This window comes from Chelonia mydas, chromosome 1, assembly GCF_015237465.2.
Source record: "Chelonia mydas isolate rCheMyd1 chromosome 1, rCheMyd1.pri.v2, whole genome shotgun sequence".
Classification (NCBI taxonomy): domain Eukaryota; kingdom Metazoa; phylum Chordata; order Testudines; family Cheloniidae; genus Chelonia; species Chelonia mydas.
Window position 1 is genome coordinate 293,921,382 of NC_057849.1, and position 22,420 is coordinate 293,943,801.

The 22,420-nt window shown below is 41.0% G+C and overlaps 1 protein-coding gene across 8 annotated transcripts in view; it reads left to right on the top strand.

The window, feature by feature from the left end:
- GXYLT1 (glucoside xylosyltransferase 1) overlaps positions 1-22,420 on the top strand; it is a 76,679-nt gene that overhangs the window by 35,418 nt on the left and 18,841 nt on the right. For 6 of the 8 annotated variants that reach the window (XM_037888088.2, XM_037888103.2, XM_037888125.2 and 3 more), the window contains 2 exons: positions 8,781-8,906; positions 9,383-9,634. In XM_037888088.2, the coding sequence (XP_037744016.1) occupies positions 8,781-8,906; positions 9,383-9,634 (378 nt within the window). Of the gene's footprint in view, positions 1-946; positions 1,228-8,780; positions 8,907-9,382; positions 9,635-22,420 lie in introns of all 8 variants that reach the window. The other 2 variants (XM_043549174.1, XM_037888118.2) reach the window with 2 other exon arrangements.

Genomic DNA, 22,420 nt, shown 5'->3' on the forward strand with positions numbered 1-22,420 from the left:
CAGACCATTGCACTACACTTCAGGCCCACTTCACTGCTTCCATCAGTGAGCACACTTGGTCACTTTTCCTTCCCCCGTCCCCCCAGCATTTTTTCCAGCTGTGTGTCTCCTGCCCACTTCACCGCCAGAAGGGTGGGGTGGGGTGGGGTGGGAAAGGCAGCATGGGTAGTGTTCCAGAGCCCAGTCTTGGATGTGGGATTTAGGGATCCTTTCTTGCCAAGCACTAATCCAGGTGTGCCTTTAGCACTGGGGAAAAAAACTGTGTAAAAACTGTCCTGCAGCATACTGGATTATTGCAATCTGACAGGCTTCCTTTTTAGTGTTTCTCAACAAGCTTTGCACAGAAACAGTAGTGCTGTTCAAATTTTTATTACTGGTTCTGTTCCCTGTTTCCATTGTAGGGCTACTGAAGGATGGCTATCAGAGTTTATGTAAAAGTTTATGTAAAAAGTGTCCTCGGAATGGGAGGGGATCCATAACAGGTACTGTGGCAGATTATTTCTTTGCAACAGTGCTTTCTCCTCAACCTCAGGCGAAGGGTTACCCTCTGTTTCATTGGGGTTGCTTATGGCTCCTCTCTAACCCTAATCATCATTGTGGCTCCAAGCTCAAGTTTCATTGATCTGACCTATTAGTCTCTGGTTCAATCTCTGGTTCCGTCCTTCAGTGATACATTTTCAACTGTTTTGGACTCGAAGTCCAGTTCCCCTCTGGGACCCACACTTTTCCCCCTGCATGGATGCCCCTCTGCAGGTCTCCTGCCAGGCGTTTAGAAGAACCAACTTATTTTGTTTTGGTAGCAACACACAACCACATTTAAGAAGTCTGTGGTACAGAATTACTGGTCTTTCTAAGATACTTTTCCCTATTTCCCCAATTTCTTCCAAATTTATTTCCCTTAACCCCTCCACGTCTTCATCTGCCAAGTCTTTTTTTTTTTTTTCAGTGTAGACCTATCTTTCGTGCCCTGTCAACCTCTGCATCCTGGTCACAAAGATCATCATGGGAGAGGAGCGTGGAAGGCTCCAAAGAGGAGGTGGTGTAGGTCTCCTAACAGAGCCTCCTTCAAAGAGAAATTGGTCACTTCAGACACAGACTGTTCTGGAGAACTCAGTTCCCAGGGGGAGTACCTCTGAGGCTCCAAGCTTCTCTAGTACCAGGAGTTCAAGACTTCTAGTTCTTCAAAAAACCAGTGCCAGGCATACCTTGGTACCGAAACCGACCAAGGTACTGCCTAAGCAAGATTGCTCTAGTAGAGACCCCAAACACTGTGCTTCAGGAAGATCAGTGCTGCCTACTGATTCCTCAATGTTGGTACCCAAACCGGTATCCCAGAAGTCAGTGTCCGCGGTACCAATGTCATCCAAGAGATGTGTACCACTGAAACAGTCAGTGTTGGTACCAGGGATACTGACTTCTAAAATGGGACCACTGAAGCAGTAAGCTCTCTCGTTACCAATGCCCACCACAGCAGAGCCTCGATTTTCTTCAGTTCATGTACACCTGATACCACAGGAATTTAGCTACTCCAGAACTTTTTAATTTCAGACAATGCAGAGTCTCCTTTGTTAATGGGTACCAAATGACTATCAACACCAAAATCTATTGTGTCACCAAAGCCTTATCTTTCCCTTGTATTTCCTGAGATTCTGGAACCAATTGGACCAGACAGACAGCTATCTTCACCTTCGCTGTCCACCTTGCCCCTGGACTAGGTTGAAGGTAATTCCTCAGTTCTCTCATCTTAGTACAGGGATATTTCCCAAACTATCTTTCTTGAGAGAGAAATTCCAAGAATTTTTGTGTCCCTTTTTACTTGCTTAACCAATGTTGGATGTGCCCCCTACCCCGCCTTTTAGCCCACATCAGTTTCTGTACTGGGTCTCATGGGCTGCCTGTCTCTAGCAGTTCTTCTGACCTGCTAGCTCTTCCTAAGGAAATCATGGATGGGACATTCTCCTGCTCCATCATTCCCTCCTCAACAGCCCCAAACTCAGGAGGAGTCTGTCGAGGAGGAAGAAGCTAAGGGGGTGACACCACAGACTAATATTTCATCGCCAACATGTGAGGCTGTAATGTCTCCCCCCACCTTCTATTGCAGATGATTTCAAGCAGTTTCTGGAACTGATTAAACGTATTGCTGACTCATTATGCATTCCGTTAGAGGAGGTCCAGAAGACGCAACATAAGAAACTTGTGGACATTCTACAAACTACAGCCTCTGAGTGGCTCTACCAGTGAATAAAGCCTTACTGGATTCTCCCACCACAGCACCTACTTGCAAATTGGCTGATTAGAAGTACTACATCCTGTTGAAAAATTCAGAATTTTTCTTCTGCTACCCTCTACCAAATTCTTTAGTTGTGAGGCTATCAATGAGTGTGGAAGACATCATGTGAAGTCTACATCTTATGTTAAAGACCAAGCTGCTCTTCCACAGCCCTGCAATTTTGGATTGCAAATTACCACACCCTAATGGCAAAGTACAACTACACCAACTATGATAAATTCAACAATTTTATTGAACACCTTCCTGTGGAATATCATGAGCAGTTCAAGGCTGTCATAGCTGAGGGTCAGTTCTTAGGAAGAACCTTGCTGCAAGCCTCCCTAGATGCATTCAACAGTGTGGCCTATTCCATCTTTACTGCTGTTGTCATGCATAGAGCATGGCTACAGCTGTCTGGTTTTCCTAGGGAGATCCAAAATACTGTTGAAGGCCTCCCTTTTGATGAACTTAAGCTATTCATCATGTTCATGGATGAATCTCTCTTGTAGTTTGAAAGATCCCACGGCCGCACTCAGGTCCCTTGGCATATATATATGCCTGAAAACAGGAAAATTTAGCAGGTTGCAAACAGCATAGAGATCTCACTTGGTTCAGTTCCCCAGTTACCACAGGCTTTCTGAACCACCTAAAAAGTGACAGAGATTTGAGAAGAGACTGCCTACCATGACTGCTACTGCCACCCGGCTGATCTCTCTATCAGATATCAGTTTTGATGATTTGGCTGAGAGTCTGAAGCAGCGACACCTCAGGAATCTTCAGCTGCACCATCCCACCCACCTCCCTCCCTTTGGGGACCATCTCTCCCACTTTTGACATGCATGGGAATGAATTACAACTGACAGATGGGTTTTGTAGGCTATAACATTTGGTTGTTCCATTCATTTTACCTCCATCCCTTTAACCCCCTACCCCACCACTCCTTTCCCATACCTTTACAGGGACCCCTCTCATGAAAGCTTACGGAGACAGGAAGTTATCTCTCTTCTATCCATGGGGGCCATAGAAATAATTCCAGTCCAGCACTGGGGGAAGAGATTCTATTCCAAGTATTTTCTTGTCCCCAAAAGAGCATGAGATGGGGACCAATATAAGAGCTCAGATTCCTAAACACCTTTGTGAAATCACAGAAATTCAGGATGGTGACGCTTGCAGCTATAATTCCATCATTACGTTCCAAAGTTTGGTTCGCTGCCTTCAGCCTTCAGGGCACGTATTTTCACATTGCAGTTCATCCCCCTCACAAGGAATTGCTGTGTTTTACAGTTGACCAGGATCACTTCCAGCGTAGAGTGTTTCCCTTCAGCCTCTCCTCTGTCCCAAGTGTATTCTCAAAGACCCCATGGCAGTGGTAGCCTCTCACCTATGTTGACTTTGAATAATCATCTTCCCCTGCCTCCACCCCTGGCCATGTGACAAAGTTCTCTCTGCAGTAGTGGCAGCAACGTCCCTGTTCCACAGGTTAGGACTTCAACTCAATATCGAAAAGTACACTTTGGTAGACTTCATAGGGCGTTCTTTGGATGCTGTAACAGTCAGAGCTTATCTTCCTGTGGACAGGTTGCATCCCCTAACAAACCTAATTTCCAATGTCAGCAAGAAGTTGTCTTCAACTGCTAGGACGTATGGCATAGGTTCTGTGGCATAGGACATATCACAGTTGTATTTTCGTAACACACAACATGCCATGCTCCAGAAGTGGCTCAGAACAGTTTATATCCAAACAAGCACAGTCTAGACAACCTACTTTGCTAAGTACTGGACTCAGTTAGTTGGTGGAAGGATCCCTCCAAAGTCCGTGCAGGAGTCCCTTTCGTTCAACCTACTCCTACCATCACTATAATGTTTAATTCATCTCTTGTGGGAAAGGGGACTGTCATAAATATAAAGGGAAGGGTAAACCACTTTGAAATCCCTCCTGTCCAGGGGAAAGCTCCTCTCACCTGTAAAGGGTTAAGAAGCTAAAGGTAACCTCGCTGGCACCTGACCAAAATGACCAATGAGGAGACAAAATACTTTCAAAAGCTGGGAGGAGGGAGAGAAACAAAGGGTCTGTGTGTCTGTCTATATTCTGTCTTTGCCGGGGATAGACCAGGAATGGAGTCTTAGAACTTTTAGTAAGTAATCTAGCTAGGTACGTGTTAGATTATGATTTCTTTAAATGGCTGAGAAAAGAACTGTGCTGAATAGAATAACTATTTCTGTCTGTGTATCTTTTTTGTAACTTAAGGTTTTGCCTAGAGGGGTTCTCTATGTTTTGAATCTAATTACCCTGTATTTAGGGTATTTAGGATACCTGTATCCTGATTTTACAGGGGGGATTTCTTTATTTCTATTTACAAGAAGACTTTTAATAAAAATAGAAGTAAGAAAACTGAATGCTTTTTCATTGTTCTCAGATCCAAGGGTTTGGGTCTGTGGTTACCTATGCAAATTGGTGAGGCTTTTTATCCAACATTTCCCAGGAAAGGGGGGGTGCAAGTGTTGGGAGAATTGTTCATTGTTCTTAAGATCCAAGGGTCTGGGTCTGTAGTCACCTAGGCAAATTGGTGGGGCTTTTTACCAAACCTTGTCCAGGAAGTGGGTGCAAGGTTTTGGGAAGTATTTTGGGGGGAAAGACGCGTCCAAACAGCTCTTCCCCAGTAACCAGTATTAGTTTGGTGGTGGTAGCGGCCAATCCAAGGACAAAGGGTGGAATATTTTGTACCTTGGGGAAGTTTTGACCTAAGCTGGTAAAGATAAGCTTAGGAGGTTTTTCATGCAGGTCCCCACATCTGTACCCTAGAGTTCAGAGTTGGGGAGGAACCTTGACAGGGACACACCATTAAGGGCAAATGGTCTGCACATCAACCTCTGGAACGGAAAGCAGTCAGAAACACCTGCATCTGCTTCCTTCCATTAGTCAGGAAAATCCAGCAAAGTCATGATAGACAACATAACCTGCACGCTCTACATCAATCATCAGGGTAGGGTGAGATCTTCCTCTCTTTGTGCTGAAGCAATGAAGGTATGAAACTGGTGCATAGCCAGTGTCATAAAGGGAAGGCTAACCACTTTTAAATCCCTCCTGGCCAGAGGAAAAACCCTTTCACCTGTAAAGGGTTAAGAAGCTAAAGATAACCTCGCTGGCACCTGACCAAAATGACCAATGAGGAGACAAGATACTTTCAAAGCTGGAGGTGGTGGTCGTGGGGGAACAAAGGGTTCTCTCTGTCTGCGTGTGTCTTTTGCCAGGACCAGAGCAGGAATGCAGGTCAGAACTTCTGTAAAGGGTTAATAAGCAATCTAGTTAGATATGCGTTAGATTCTGTTTTGTTTAAATGGTGATAAAATAAGTTGTGCTAAATGGAATGTATATTCCTGTTTGTGTCTTTTTGTAACTTAAGGTTTTGCCTAGAGGGATTCTCTGTTTTGAATCTGATTACCCTGTAAGGTATTTACCATCCTGATTTTACAGAGGTGATTTTTACTTTTTCTTCAATTAAAACTCTTCTTTTAAGAACCTGATTGCTTTTTTCCTTGTTCTTAAGATCCAAGGATTTGGGTCTGTGTTCACCTATGCAAATTGGTGAGGATTTTTATCAAGCCTTTCCCAGGAAAGGGTGTGTAGGGCTTGGGGGGATTTTGGGGAGAAAGACATTTCCAAGTGGGCTCTTTCCCGGTTATATTTTGTTAGACACTTGGTGGTGGCAGCAATAAAGTCCAGGGACAAAAGGTGAAATAGTTTGTACTTTGGGGAAGTTTTAACCTAAGCTGGTAAAAATAAGCTTAGGGGGTTTTCATGCAGGTCCCCACATCTGTACCCTAGAGTTCAGAGTGGGGAAAGAACCTTGACAACTGGTCACATAGTCATCTCAGCCTCTTACCTTCCTGGTACACAAAACACCATGGCTGATGATGTCACCAGGCACTTCTTCCAAGATTATGAATGTGAGCTAGACTTGTGGATTCTCAGAACTTTCTTTTTCTAATCTGGAGCTTTCCACAAGTGGTGCTCTCCACCACCATTGCCAAAAGGAAGTGCATGAAATTCTGTTTGAGAGGAAGACTGGGTCCTCATTTCCTAGGGCATGCCTTCCCCACTCCTTAGATGAAGGTCCTTCTCTGTGCATACCCTCTGACACCATTGATCTTGAGCATGTTGAACAAGAGCAAATAAGAAAAAGCCAGTGTCATTTTAGTTGTACTGAACTGGCAGAAATAAGCCTTTACTTGATCCACCTCGCTTCCTGTCCTGTGTGAAGACTTCCAACCTAGTTCTTTGACTAGGAGTTTGGCTCCTCAATAGCTCTCAGGGATAGAAACTTCCTGTTTCTACAAGTACATGTGGTGTTAAACAGAAAACTATATACAGAAAATGTTTACCTTCAAAAATTGAAGAGATTTCACCTTTTCGCTCTCCCTCTCTGTTAATCTCAATTTATATGTTGGAATTAAAAACAAAAGTCAGGTCTTTCCATGTGTTCCGGCAGGGTTCGCTTGGCAGCTGTCACAGCCTTTTATTCACAGGTAGAGGGATTCTGAATGTTTACTCACTCCACAACAGCAAGGTTCATCAAGTGGTTGATGAATCTTTTTCCACAGATTCGACAGCCCTCTATTAGATTTAAATCTCATCTCTAATTACCGTATGAAGCCTTCTTTTGAACCACTGACTACTTGTTCTCTACTTCACTTGTCTCTGAAGCAGGCTTTCTTGGTGGCCACCATCTCTGCCTGAAGTGTCAGATAAATGGGGACTTTAATGGCTGATCCTCCCTTTAAAATATTTTTTAGGGAAAAGTTTGTTTCAACCACACCCTAAATTTCTACCTAAAGTATCTTTTGAATTCAATATTAACCTGGTTATTCATTTTCTGTTTTGTTTTTTTTTTTTCCCTCCCCAAAGCCACACCAGAACAGGGAGGAGGCTGCACTACATACCTTAGATATCAGAAAGCCGCTGTCGTCCTCTCAGGACAGAACCAAACCATTTAGGAAGTCTCCCAGACTTTTTTTATTTGAAGACAGATCAAAAGGATACACAATCTCCACTCAAAGACTCTCAAAGTGGATCTCTGGGTGTATTATCTCTTGTTTAGAGGCTGCCAACATTGAAACTCCTTCTAGAGTACTACCCCAAATCTACTTCTATGGCATTATTGAAAAATGTTTCCAGTTGTTGAAATTTGCAAAACTGCAACCCTGGACCTCAATACATATTTTCTTCAAACACTGTGCATTGGTTCACGCTTCCAGATCAGATGTTGCAGTTGAAAATTCTGTCCTGTCTTCCGTGTTGGATCTGATTCCAAATCTCCCTCCTCCCTCTGGGGATACTGCTTGTGAGTCACCTGAAGTGGAGTACCCATAGAAATGCTACCTGAAGAAGAAGAGGTTATGCACCTTGTGCAGTAACCAGAGTTCTTCAAGATGTGTTCCCCTATGGTTGCTCTTCTACCTAACTTCCTTCTACTCTGCTTTGAGTTTCGTCTCATGGGACTTTGGGTAGAGAAGGAACTGAGGGCGAGTCACCCGTGCAGCTCTTTATGTCCTCGGTACCGGGCATGAGAGTGTCTGGATCATATGCACAGGCTGAATGGTTATTGTGACCCATAACTCTTCAATCATAGTTACATGTGCACATGAAGTGGAGCACCCACAGGGGAACACATCTCAACTCCAGTTACTGCATAAAGTGAGTAACCTCTTATTCACTGCATAAGCTGCAGTGACCCGGTTCTGTCAACATGAGTTCATTTTAAATCCAAACCAGCTTCCTGCTCAGAACATCATCCAGCTGAGAGCTTCTTTCAAAACAGCCAAGGAATAGTTTATTTTCAGGAGAAAATCTGACCTGTTCCTTCTGACCAGGCACTCCCACCAGCTGTCTGCATGGCAGTGTCTTTGCAGATTGGAATGACAGTAGTGGTAAAAATAATCAATTGGGTTATGTCTCTTCTTGGCAAACTCCAGCTGCTGAATAGAAAATTATGACCAGATTGACAATCTGAGGCAGGAATTGGGTTCATTGATGCACAGTTACGGTAGGTTTGGTTATTTTTGCATTTAAAAAGTGGATACTTTAAATTACCAAAGTTACTTGAGACCTATCTTGTTCCGTTCCAGACTAATGTGACTCTGCTACATACCAGTTTTGTTTTTAATTTTAATGATTCCCCTACAAAATCAGCAGTTTGCTTAACATGTTTTCTCTGTCCTTTACTTTTGTATCCCATCTTTGATTTGCTCTAATTTTAAAGTCCTTCGGTGAGTCACTTTTTGCTTGACATTAAGCATACTCGAACAATATTCTAGCAGATTTTTGTAGTTAAAAAAAATCTTTCCGGTTGGGGGGAGGGAGGAGAAGATTAATAAAATCAACTAATTAGATCAATACATACTTCTGCATGTCTTCAATTAAATGACCAATCTAAATGGTCAGTTCTTCCTATGATACATTATCCTCTGGTAAAATTAAGCTTAAACAGTTTTGTGTCCTTTCTTTACCTAGCTCAATGGTTTGCCATATCAAGGAAAATTTAATTATACCGTATACCCAATAACATTTCCGACTGAGAGTGCAGCAGAATGGAAGAAACTGTTTAAACCCTGTGCTTCACAAAGGCTATTCTTGCCAGTAAGTTAGCTTATTTCATAATAGTACAGTGTTTACAGGTTTTTTATGAATTCATTAAGATTTGTTTTCGAATTTACCAAACTTTTGGCTGCAATTGTGCAGGAAACTGTTTGTTTTCACTAAAAATCATTTTTGTCACATTTTACAAAAACAATCCCGTTTTTTCCCTTTAGCAGCAATGTACTAAAATAAAAAACTTGCATTTTCGATTGCATGGTACACCAATGTCTTAAACTGTTCTACATCAGGTTTCAGTTTCTTTCTGTTCTTATGATGGATAATAAAAGAATTCATACATTTGTAAACTGTCTGTCTGAAGTGAAGTCATTGGCTCATGAAAATACATAAACTAAACTACTCTGTAAGGGCGAGGAGGGAATGGTTTCCGAATAACCTTTTTGTCTATGTAAGCTATAAAAACAAAACAAATACTTCATGGATCACCCTAGTTTGATTTTAACTTCTTTTCTTCACAGTTAATCCTCAAAGATGTGGATTCTTTACTGTATGTTGATACTGACATCCTGTTTTTGAGACCTGTTGATGATATTTGGTCTTTTCTGAAAAAATTTAATTCCACACAAATTGCTGCAATGGCACCAGAACACGAGGAGCCTCGTATTGGATGGTATAATCGCTTTGCTAGACACCCATATTATGGAATAACTGGAATAAATTCTGGAGTAATGCTAATGAATATGACACGTATAAGAAGAAAGTATTTCAAGGTATGTATGCTGCTTTGGTTGATTTGTCAGCATTCACCTTTTTTCATTCAAATTGTGAGGGGGAAAAAATAGTTTCACATAATGAACATCAATTTTGAAAAATAATGCTCCAGTATATTTTTCTCTTGTTCTGGAATCAGAATATTGCATAAACATTTTTTATTTCAGAAGTGCACAAGTTCACATTTAGTTGCAGGGATGTTTTTAAAAAAACTGAATTTGTGACTTTTACTAAAAACTTGTTTGCTCAGTTTCTTGAATTCTGGAAAAATGTTTGCTTGTTAATAATTTTCTGTCTTTTGCATCAAGTTGTATTTGTCAGCAGATATTTTAATTTACCTTTATTTCTCAATATACTTATATCTCTTTGAGAAAATGATTTGTGCATTTTTTGTTGTATGTGGCAAAATTAACAGCAAGTAGAATGTTTTGAGCCTTCGAGTATGTGTGCATGGTAATATGACCAGGAGGTGGTGCTACTAGATTACTTATTAGGGCATTGTGACTCCTTTAGTGCCATATGCTACATTATTTCTCAATTTTAATCTTTACTTTCACAAGATCATTCAGTTAAATTAAGTAATGGTGATTGAGTTGTTTCATCAACACCTAAATTATTAAAATGACTTATTTCTCTCTTCAACTTTTCTTTTGTATTGTAACCAGTTGTATCACTACAGAAATTGAAATGTTTATTAAAGCAAAGTATACAACAGCTGAAAATATACATAGGAAAACTTTCAAATCAGTGATGTAATATGCTTGCAAAACCGTATTACAGAAGTGGTGCCATATGTAGTTATAGTTGGAGAGGGCACTTGTCCTGAAAACAATTTTTTACAATAAATTATAACTTCAGCCCAATTGTTAATTTCTGGTGAACATTCTTTGTCCCAGAATTTTGTTTCACTTTATTTTAAGAGGGAGGGTGGGGAGTCCATTCTGCTAGCCCTAAGTTATCAGAGAGTTAAAAATACTGGTGATTTAAAATTTTTTAAAATGTTTTTCAAGTTATTTTGTTGCCTACGGACTAGAATGTGGGGCTGGGTGTCAGGAGATGGAGTTATGTTTTTAATTCTGCCATTAAAGTGCAGTGTTACCCTGGGCAAGTCGCTTAGCCTTTCTGTACCTAAACTACCCACTCTGTGTGACAATAATCACATCTAGAGAGTGGTGGAGCATTTACCGCAGGTGTGGTAGGGCAGGTCTGGCTGGGCCCAAAATCCCTTAATCTCTTGTTCCCCAGTGTGGGGCTTGTATACCCCATCACACGGGGAAATAAGTTATGCTAACTAGGGGGAAAAATAGTAATGAATAGACCTTGGAGGACACAATAACATTTTGAGGTTCAGCTAAGTTTTGCTCTCTCCATATAGTCCAGTACAATAAATTGAGCTCACTTCAGTTTGTGGTGCGTGTGTGAGGAGCTGGGAGCAAGAGGCACTAGGAGCTGAGGGTGAGAATGCGGACTGTTTGAGGACTGTGGAGTACAAGCATTATCAGACACCAGGAAGGAAGGTCCTATGTTGAAAATAGGACCATTGGGAGGCGGCCATGGGGAAGTAGCCCAGGGAGTTGTAGCTGTCGCACAGCTGTTCCAGGAGGCACTCTAGACAACTGCATTTCACAGGGCCTTGAACTGGAACCCAGAGTAGAGGGTGGGCCCAGGTTCCGCCCAAACCTCCCAACTCCTGGTCAGACACAGGAGGAGTTGACCTGGACTGTGGGTTCACGAAAATGGCCAACTGAGGGCTGCCGTGAAGCTCCGAGGCGAGCAAATCCGCCAATATGTGGAAGACCCACCAAGGTAGAGGAGGAACTTTGTCACACTATTCTGTACTTTTGACAAACTGCTGATGTATTTTTTGCTATAAGCATGTGTATCTTGTCAGGTTTTTTTATATTATAAACTCTTTGGGGCAGGATCATCTTTTGTTCATACAATGCCTAGTACAATGGGGCCTAATCCTGGTTGGAGCTTTAAGTGCTAGCAAAATGTAAGTAATGAATCACCATCAGTCACCACACTGTCTGGAATAAGGTAGTACTCCTTTGCAGCCCTGTCTCTTTCAGTGTGTGGAGTCACAGATCATATCACATCCATACCTACTAAAAATGAAATTCCACTCAACTTTCTTAAGCATCAGTGGTGTCCCTAGCATCTGTTTTCCAGAAGCTGGGAATGAGCGAAAGGGGATGGATCACTTGATGATTACCTGTTTTGTTCATTCCCTCTGAAACACATGTCATTGGCCACTGTTTGAAGACAGGATACTGGGGTAGATGGACCTTTGATTTGATCCAATATGGCCATTCTTACGCTCTTAATAAATTGAGAGTATCTGTTCATTATAAAGTTTCTCTGCAGTTTTACTTATGTATGTACATACTGTGTTGATAGTACACTGGCATATTTGGTTCCCATAAAAACAGAAAGCAATGCACATGCATGAAGTTAATTTTTAACAGTCAGAATTCGGCCAAATCCCAGCTATCTTTCACCAAACCACTAAAAAGCCATCTCTTCCCTGGAAGTTAGTTCTTTTGAAAATTTTAACTCTAAAGTCACTAGACACTTAAGTTCCATTATCAAAACTGACTTAGGCCCTTTAGGTGCTTTTGGAAATTTTAAACTAGGTGCTTGCATAGGAAGTACATTCCTGCTAAATGTCAAGTTTCTGCCAACTCTTGCTGAAGTACTAGAACTTTTATTCATAGGTAATTCTTATATAATTGCAAGTACGTATGTTTAATCAAAAAAGGCTTATATGGCTTGGTCAGCAACAATGCAAATTCTGGGTTCCTTGCTTACTTTGAAAGGCAGGGTAATTACCATTCACCATCCAGGTATTGCCTACTATGAGCAATTCCCTCAGCTTTCTCCACTTGTATTCCTGCCTTTTTCAGCATAGTGTGAAGGAAGGTGATCTTTGCAGCTGAGCGTTATGGATTTGGCCATGACCTAGTGCGGTGGTTGTGCTGTATCTTCTAAGCTCCATATTACAGCCTGTCACTTGACAGGACTATCTCATTTGTCAGGTAATATTTCTGAACCAATTTATCAGCACAGAAGCTTCTAATCTCTCTTCCCCATAAAAATGTTATTTCACAGTCTGTAGATTCCATCCTAAGTATAAACCTTTTTCCTGTTTTTAGGAGCTGGTGTGACTTCTGTCTCCCTGGAAATAAGTCTAAGCCTTCTTTTTCAGCCTGAAGCTGCTGTGACTGTTTACGGACTATCAGTTTTCTTCTTCTGTGCATTTGGGTAGGACGATGATCTCTCATTTTTTTTTCTGCTTGTGGAAAGCCACCTCCTCAGTATCACAAGAATTTCTGTTCCCTTCATCTTTTCCTTTTCCCAGATTAGAACTGGCTTTTTTCTGTGCATAGCTTCCCAGTTCTGGGGGTTGAGGGCCTTATCTTGATGAACAGCGATGTTGAAGGGAGGGTTATTCTATATTTTTGTGGCCTCAAAGAAGGAGGCAGCAGACCATTTTTAGAAAAAGTATATATATTTTTGGATGTTAAGTGAGTGAATTGGCTCCTAAAATGTCAGAGATGAAAAATGAAATATTGCAGATCCACGCTTCTAGCAGTGGATCAGGGCGTTTTCCAGGTATAGGTGGCCTTGAAGATTCTTGCATGTGCAACCCATATTCTCTTCCTGAAAAAGTTTTTGAGATTCACACTGGACAGTTGGCATTTCCAATTCTGCTTTCTTCCTTTTGAAGATCTCCACCCCTAGAGTGTGTTTAAGAATGTCATGTAATTTGAAACGGCATCCTTCCATCAGTAGAGGGATTTGTATTTTCTTTTTTAACAACTGAATTTAATACTCTGGAGACCGAGCCACCAAAATAGCATGTGAAACAGTAGCTTTGTTTACTTCAATTAATTATCATAGTGAACCAAAAAGTGTCCTAATTTTATCCAACATGTTGTCTTCAAAATGATCTTTTGAGGTGAGGTCACATGGATGCCCACTCACTGCTTGGAATATTAACTTCATGGGAAAGAGTTGCACAAAAATACCCTTAAGCCTTGGCTGTTCAAATTTAGTCACATTAGTGTTTGGAAGATTAAGATGAGAAAACACATTCTCAAAATCTGACATGTCTGTGTACTGAAACCACCAATGAAGCATGAGAAACCAGAGTCTGCTAAGGAAGTAGTCTACCCCTTGTTTTCTTGGGTGGAGGTGAACCAATTTTTAGTAAGACCCTGTTCGTTCTGGAACACCTTAATAGTGCAGCAATCTAGTTAAATCGATCTAAAATTTACAATCATTGCTTACCTTCCAGAACGAAACCTTCTACCTTGACAAAACAACTTGGTTTATTTATTGATAAGGAGAAGACAAAATATATGGCTGCTAGTGTCCCCGAAGTAACTACTGGAGTGGACAAAGAAAAACTAGAAATATAAGTCATTTTACCTATGTAGGGAATGAGATGTGAAATGATGGTGATACCATGTTAGATGTCAAGCAATTAATATAAAAAGCAGCAACAGCTTTTGTAAAGATTTGGACAAGGAGCATGATTGGCACTGATACTGAAATACATTTTTTTTTTTTTAACACTGGTATCATGTCTGTCTTCTTTTATGAAGCAGAGTCATAGAAACGTACAACAGAAATTGATAAGATCAATTAATTCCAAAGTAAATGCTTATGGAAGATGTTCAGAGACCACCAGAAAGAGTTCTTTTGCAACATCAGAAATTTTAAGAAGAGCAAACCAATTTTAAAGTATCAAATATAGTAAAAAAAACAAAGATGGACATATTTAGGACACACTTCAAATATGCCACCAACTTGACTTCCACAGCAAGTTTCTGTAGGGTTTGGTTTATTTAAATAACAAAAAATGCAAACCAACATCAAATAAAGTCAGAGTACCAATATGAGGTTTTCCCTGATTTTACCAGCTGGGAAGGGGGAGAACCTACCACCCATCACCTTTAATAGCTTTTCCTGACCACTTTTCAGCCCTTTTTCCACAGCTTCACAGTCCTTCCAAGCTGAGGCTCTCCCACTACCCCCCCAAGTTGGCACCTGCTCCTCTCAGACTTTCACAGACAGGTACAGAGAACCCTTTACTTTTTCTTGGTCTCTCCTGTTTGTTGCCTTGCCTAAGAGGCAGGAAGCTTTGAGTATTTTCCTGTAGGTCCCATGACTAGGAACAAGTGTATGCCCTGCAACTAACAACTTCCAGTTTTAAAGGGCCCCAGGGCCATAAGTTGCACTCTGGCATCTGTGCGTGTGCCGCAAGGCCCATCATCCTGTTAGATGACACTTATGCATCCCCTATTGACTTGGATTTCCAGAAGCTTAAGCTACTAATGGACCCATCCCATGATTGTACACTGACAACTCTCTGGCCTGGTCTATACTCAGGGTTAGATGGATGTAAGCTGCCTTGTGTTGACCTAGATTTTGGAATTGTCTTCAGTTAAATTTGGCTCCTGCCAACATAAGTGCCTCTCTACGCCTATTTAGTAGCACCACCTTCCTCAGTTAGTCGATGTAATTAGGTCAATGCAGTGTCCGTGTATACACCGCGTTGCTTATGTTTACTGTTAATGGCTTTCAGGAACTCCCACAATGCCCCATGCTGACAAGACAATCGATACAAGCGCTTCTGGTGAGGATGCGCACCACCGACTAAAGGTGGCTGTATGCTGATGTAAATTTGGTTGATGTAATTTTGTAGTGTAGACGTGGCCTCCAAGAACTACAGTTACCAATAAATAACCTTTCTTTCCTTTTCTCTTCGTCCTCACCACCCTTGTTCATGTGTTGGGGATTGGTCCTGCTTTGAGCAGGGGGTTGGACTAGATGACCTCCTGAGGTCCCTTCCAATCCTGATATTCTGTGATTCTGTGGTTCTATGTTGGTTGGGCAGTACTACTTAAATCCCATCTGTTAAGGTTAGAGAGACTGTTGGAGGGGGGAAGGCTTTCTGTTCTTTTTGCAGTGAACTAGAACACTCCCAGACTTGTTAGTCTATCCTTTCACATAGACCCTAGATTCCTTAATAGTCTGTATATGGTATTAATTCCAGTAATCCGAATTCCCTTTACAAGAAAATCATAATTATTGAAATCCACAGTTTTCCCCATGTAGCCCTGCGTTGGTTAATCATCTGCTAATAACTCCTCAACTAGCCTCTTAGTGCTAATCAACAGCTTTGTACTTTTAATGCTTAATATTTTGTAATTTAATACAGAGTAAAAAAAAATAATGAGTTTACTGAAACACCAAAATTGTATTAAAACCACTGTGGACCTAATTGTAATACAATGTTGGTATTTTAATAAATTTAATAAAGTACAAAATATTAAGTAAACATCTTGTGTTTGTCTGTCTTTGTTTGTTTGTTTGAAGGTCCATGTGCTGTGGCCAGCAGTTGGAAGCTGTGAGCTTCTAAACAAGGTTTGAAATCTAGAAGCCTCAGTTCACTGGCTGAGCCTTGGTCAGGGGGTGGGGCTATCAAGGAGGCTAGGGCTTTATAAAACAGTGAGCAAGCAACCAGGGAGCTTTGTGAACAGTGGCCACTAACAGGGAGTTTCAAGAGGGAGTTGGGAAGGGGAGTGGGAAGGGGGCAAGGTACACTTGCCATTCTTTAAAACCTTTACACTAAATTATAATCAGAACTTCTTGATTTAAACAAAAACCCTATCATTAACCTAGGTAACGGTAGGAGAAAATGCAGGCAGAAGCCCAGCAGCAGAGTGGGGGCTATCCTGTTTGTTGCACTCAGTGTAGCATGTATGATTACCTGCCCTGTGGGCGGGTGGCATAAGTGTGCATTCGGTGCAAGGAGCTCCTGGCCCTCAGACTGTGTATGGGCTTTGGAGGCCAGGGTAGCAGAACTGGAGGAGCTAAGGGAGGCAGAGAGGTATGTTGATGAGGCTTTCCAGGACACTGTAGATTTGTCCCACATCCGGTCAGACAGCCCCTGCATTGTGAAGGAGAGCAGTAAACGGGAACAGAGGGAAACCTTCCCATAGTTGGGACCCTCCTTTCAGGGGATGTTGGGATATCCTCTCGCACTGAGGTTACCTCTCCGGGGGAGGGAACTCCAGTCATTAGGAAAAGGCAAGTGTTAATGGGAGATTCAATCATTAGAAACATAGATAGCTGGGTTTGTGATGACCGGGAGAACAGTATGGTGACTTGCCTGCCTGGTGCGAAGGTTGCGGATCTCTCGAGGCATCTAGATAGACTTATGTGTAGTGCTGGGGAGGAGCCGGTGGTCATGGTACATGTAGGTACCAGTGACGTAGGAGGGACATGACGGAGGCCAAATTTAGGCGGCTAGGAAAGAGACTGAAATCCAGGACCTCTACGGTGGCATTCTCAGAAATGCTATCAGTTCCACGTGCAGGGCCAGGTAGGCAGGCAGAGCTTCAGAGTCTCAATGCGTGGATGAGACGATGGTATAGAGAGGAGGGGTTTAGATTTATTAGGAACTGGGGAAACTTTTGGGATAGGGGGAGCCTATACAGGAAGGATGGGCTCCACCTAAACCAAAGTGGATCCAGATTGCTGGTACTAAACATTAAGAAGGTTGCAGAGCAGTTTTTAAACTAATAGATGGGGGAAGGCCGATTGCTGCAGAGGCGCGCGTGGATCAGACAGACACTTCTCTTAGAGGAGAGTCTATTGATAAAGATTCTCTAGGTTTTAGTCAGGAGGAGGGGATGAAAGAGGACAAAGTATGGGCCAGATCAGATGAGAAACATTCACATAAAGAATCTGACACATCATAAAAGAGCAGACAAATAAACAGTGACAAGTTTTTAAATTGCTTGTACACAAATGCTAGAAGTCTAAATAATAAGATGGGTGAACTAGAGTGCCTCGTGTTTAAAGCAGGATATTGATATAATAGGCATCCCAGAAACCTGGTGGAGTGAGGACAATCAATGGGACACAGTTGTTTCGGGGTACAAAATATATCGGAAGGACAGAACAGGTTGTTGGGGGTTGCGGGGGAGTGGCACTATATGTGAAAGACAATGTAGAATCAAATGAAATAAAAATCTTAAATGAATCCACATGCCCTAACTGCAGGGTGCACTATGTGCAGAATCTCTATGGATAGTAATTCCATGCTTTAATAAGAATATAACAGTAGGGATCTATTATCGACCACCTGACCAAGACAGTGATAGTGACAATGAAATGCTAAGGGAGATTAGAGAGGCTATCAAAATAAAAAACTCAGTAATAGTGGGGGATTTCAATTAACCCCATATTGACTGGGTACATGTCACCTCAGGACGTAATGCAGAGACAAAATTTCTCTATACTTTAAATGACTGTTTCTTGGAGCAGCTGGTTCAGGAAGCCGCAAGGGGAGAGGGAAGTCTCAATCTAATCCTGAGTGGAGCGCAGGATCTGGTCCAAGAGGTAACTATAACAGGACCACTTGGAAATAGTGACCATGATATAACAACATTTAACATTCCTGTGGTGGGAAGAACACTCCAACAGCCCAACACTGTGGCATTTAATTTCAGAAAGGGGAACTATGCAAAAATGAGGAGGTTAGTTAAACAGAAATTAAAAGGTACAGTGACTAGAGTGAAATCCCTACAAGCTGCATGGACACTTTTCAAAGACACCACAATAGAGGCTCAACTTAAATGTATACCTCAAATTAAAAAACACATTAAAGAACTAAAAAAGAGCCACCATAGCTTAACAACTATGTAAAAGAAGCAGTGAGAGATAAAAAAGCATCTTTTAAAAAGTGGAAGTCAAATCCTAGTGAGGTAAATAGAAAGGAGCATAAACACTGCCGAATTAAATGTAAAGAAAAGCGAAAAAGGAGTTTGAAGAACAGCTAGCCAAAAACTCAAAAGGTAATATGTTTTTTAAGTACATCGGAAGCAGGAAGCCTGCCAAATAACCAGTGGGGCCCCTGGACAATCGAGATACAAAAGGAGCACTTAAAGACGATAAAGTCATTGCGGAGAAACTAAATGAATTCTTTGCTTCAGTCTTCACGGCTGAGGAGGTTAGGGAGATTCCCAAACCTGAGCCGTCTTTTGTAGGTGACAAATCTGAGGAATTGTCACAGACTGAAGTGAAACTAGAGGAGGTTTTGGAATTAATTGAGAAACTTAACAGTAACAAGCCACCGGGACCAGATGGCATTCACCCAAGAGTTCTGAAATTATTAACTATGGTTAATTAACTATGGTTTGTAGCCTGTCCTTTAAATCAGCTACTGTACCCAATGACTGGAAGATAGCTAATGTAATGCCAATATTTAAGAAGGGCTCTAGAGGTGATCCTGGCAATTACAGACTGGTAAGTCTAACGTCAGTACCGGGCAAATTAGTTGAAACAATAGTAAAGAATAAAATTGTCAGACACATAGAAGAACATAAATTGTTGGGCAAAAGTCAACATGGTTTCTGTAAAGGGAGATCATGTCTTACTAATCTATTAGAGTTCTTTAAGGGGGTCAGCAAACGTGGACCAGGGGGATCCAGTGGACATAGTGTACTTAAATTTCCAGAAAGCCTTTGACAAGGTCCCTCACCAAAGGCTCTTACGTAAATTAAGTTGTCATGGGGTAAGAGGGAAGATCCTTTCATGGATTGAGAACTGGTTAAAGGACAGGGAACAAAGGGTAAGAATAAATGGTAAATTTTCAGAATGGAGAGGGGTAACTCGTGGTGTTCCCCAAGGGTCAGTCCTAGGACCAATCCTATTCAACCTATTCATAAATGATCTGGAGAAAGGGGTAAACAGTGAGGTGGCAACGTTTGCAGATGATACTAAACTGCTGAAGATAGTTAAGACCAAAGCAGATTGTGAAGAACTTCAAAAAGTGATTGGGCAACAAAATGGCAAATGAAATTTAATGTGGATAAATGTAAAGTAATGCACATTAGAAAAAATAACCCCAATTATACATACAATACGATGGGGCTAATTTAGCTACAACTAATCAGGAGAAAGATCTTGGAGTCATCATGGATAGTTCTCTGAAGACGTCCACGCAGTGCACAGTGGCAGTCAAAAAAGCAAACGGGATGTTAGGAATCGTTAAAAAAAGGATAGAGAATAAGACTGAGAATATCTTATTGCCCTTATATAAATCTATAGAGGCTCAACTTAAATGTATACCTCAAATTAAAAAACACATTAAAGAACTAAAAAAGAGCCATCATAGCTTAACAACTATGTAAAAGAAGCAGTGAGAGATAAAAAAGCGTCTTTTAAAAAGTGGAAGTCAAAGTGAGGTAAATAGAAAGGAGCATAAACACTGCCAAATTAAATGTAAAAATGTAAAGAAAAGCGAAAAAGGAGTTTGAAGAACAGCTAGCCAAAAACTCAAAAGGTAATATGTTTAAGAAGCAGGAAGCCTGCCAAACAACCAGTGGGGCCCCTGGACAATCGAGATACAAAAGGAGCACTTAAAGACGATAAAGTCATTGCGGAGAAACTAAATGAATTCCCACATGAATGCCCACATCATGAATACTCTGTACAGACGTGGTCTCATCTCAAAAAAGATATACTGGCATTAGAAAAGGTTCAGAGAAGGGCAACTAAAATGATTAGGGGTTTGGAACGGGTCCCATATGAGGAGAGATTAAAGAGGCTAGGACTTTTCAGTTGGGAAAAGAGGAGACTAAGGGGGGATATGATAGAGGTATATAAAATCATGAGTGGTGAGGAGAAAGTGAATAAGGAAAAGTTATTTACTTGTTCCCATAATATAAAAAACTAGGGGCCACCAAATGAAATTAATGGGTAGCAGGTTGAAAACAAATAAAAGGAGGTTCTTCTTCATACAGTGCACAGTCAACCCATGGAACTCCTTGTCTGAGGAGGTTGTGAAGGCTAGGAGTATAACAGTGTTTAAAAGAGAACTAGATAAATTGAGGAGGATAGATAGATAAATGGAGGTTAAGTCCATTAATGGCTATTAGCCAGGCTGGGTAAGGAATGGTGTCCCTAGCCTCTGTTTGTCAGAGGGTGGAGATGGATGGCAGGAGAGAGATCACTTGATCATTACCTGTTCAGTTCACTCCCTCTGGGGCATCTGGCATTGGCCACTGTCGGTAGACAGGATACTGTGCTCGATGGACCTTTGGTCTGACCCAGTATGGCCATTCTTATGTTCTTATCAGCATTACTCCCTTTTTCCCCCATATTTCTGACCGTGAAACTGCTGCTCAAAATAACACTTCCATTTATCTGAATGGCCAGTTACCCAGAAGTTTTGGATATTATGCAACTTGGGAAAACAGGAATGTACTATAGATGCTGAATATTACTGTTCTTATTTGACACATAGTTGTGGTCTCCCAGTTGTGTATTGTATAGTTCTTGAAGAAGCTCTTGATTGGAGCAGCAGTGTATGGAGTTTCCATTGGGGAAATAATCCTGCATTCTGATTGGTGTGCCTGCCTGCCATTTTTAAGACTAGAATGCCTTTCTGCCCAGATTATCATCTCTTCTACACAGAGAATTTATGAGCACATGTAATTTAGCTCTCTTGCAATGGGAATCATAACTTTGACTGTCCTGGTTTTTGTGCATCTTCTCTGTAAACGCAGGAGCTATTGTAATACAAGTTAATATTTTTCCTATAAAGTTTAGTAAGTTGATATGGGTTTGTATGATACCTAACAGAATAGGTCTCTAGGCACTGTTACAATACAAACAAATAACAATGTAAATATATTAGGTTAAACGGGTTTTTAAAGCTTTTTGTACTGCATTGTTTGACTGCGCAAATATATGTGATGTAATCTCTGAAACATGTATGTTGCTTAATTTATTTTGACTTTATATCACACAGTCACACTTCCAATATTAACAGAATTCAACTACATTAAATAGTATCTAACTTTTCAAATTAGAAGTGATCTTAAACAAGATACTGAGTTTGTGGAAAGGTGTCTAGTGACCGCCATTAATTCTGTTTTTAGATCATGATCAGAAAATGTGGGGTAAACCTAGAATATTAAAGAAACTTGTGGGAAGATACTAAATTGGGGGTGCAGCAAACACCACTGAAGATGGAAAATAAAACAAAATTACCTAAAGAGATTAGAAACATGGACAGAAAATAGTTAATTGGTTTGGAAAAATGCAAGCAGATATAATTGAGGAAAAAACCTGAATGTGACAGTAAATGGAACATCAGATGAATTTGCAATGCAGTATTGCAAATAGTTTCACTGTTTTTGGATATGCAGAGTTATCCTGGCAAAAAAGAAGGGAGATAAGTCTGAGGCCATACTTGGAAGATTCTGTTCATTTCTATAAAGCTCAGTACTAGAAAAATTAAATAAATTGGAAGGATTTAGAGAAAACTAACAATGATTAGAGAATTGGATCATTTAATATGCTTCAGAGTAGCAGCCGTGATAGTCTGTATCTGCAAAAAGAACAGGAGTACTTGTGGCACCTTACAGATGAACAAATTTATTAGAGCATAAGCTTTCGTGGGCTACAGCCCACTTCATCGGCTGCATTATATAAAATCTTCTTACTATATGTTCCTTTCTATGCATCTGATGAAGTGTATACACATATACACACACACACAAAGAAGGTGGAAGTAGCCATACCAACTGTGTAAGAGACTAATTAATTAAGATGAGCTATTATCAGCAGGAGAAAAAAACTTTTGTAGTGATAATCAGGATGGCCCATTTAAACAGTTGACAAGAAGGTCTGAGGATACTTAACATGGTGAAATAGATTCAATATGTGTAGTGACCCAGCCACTCCCAGTCTCTATTCAA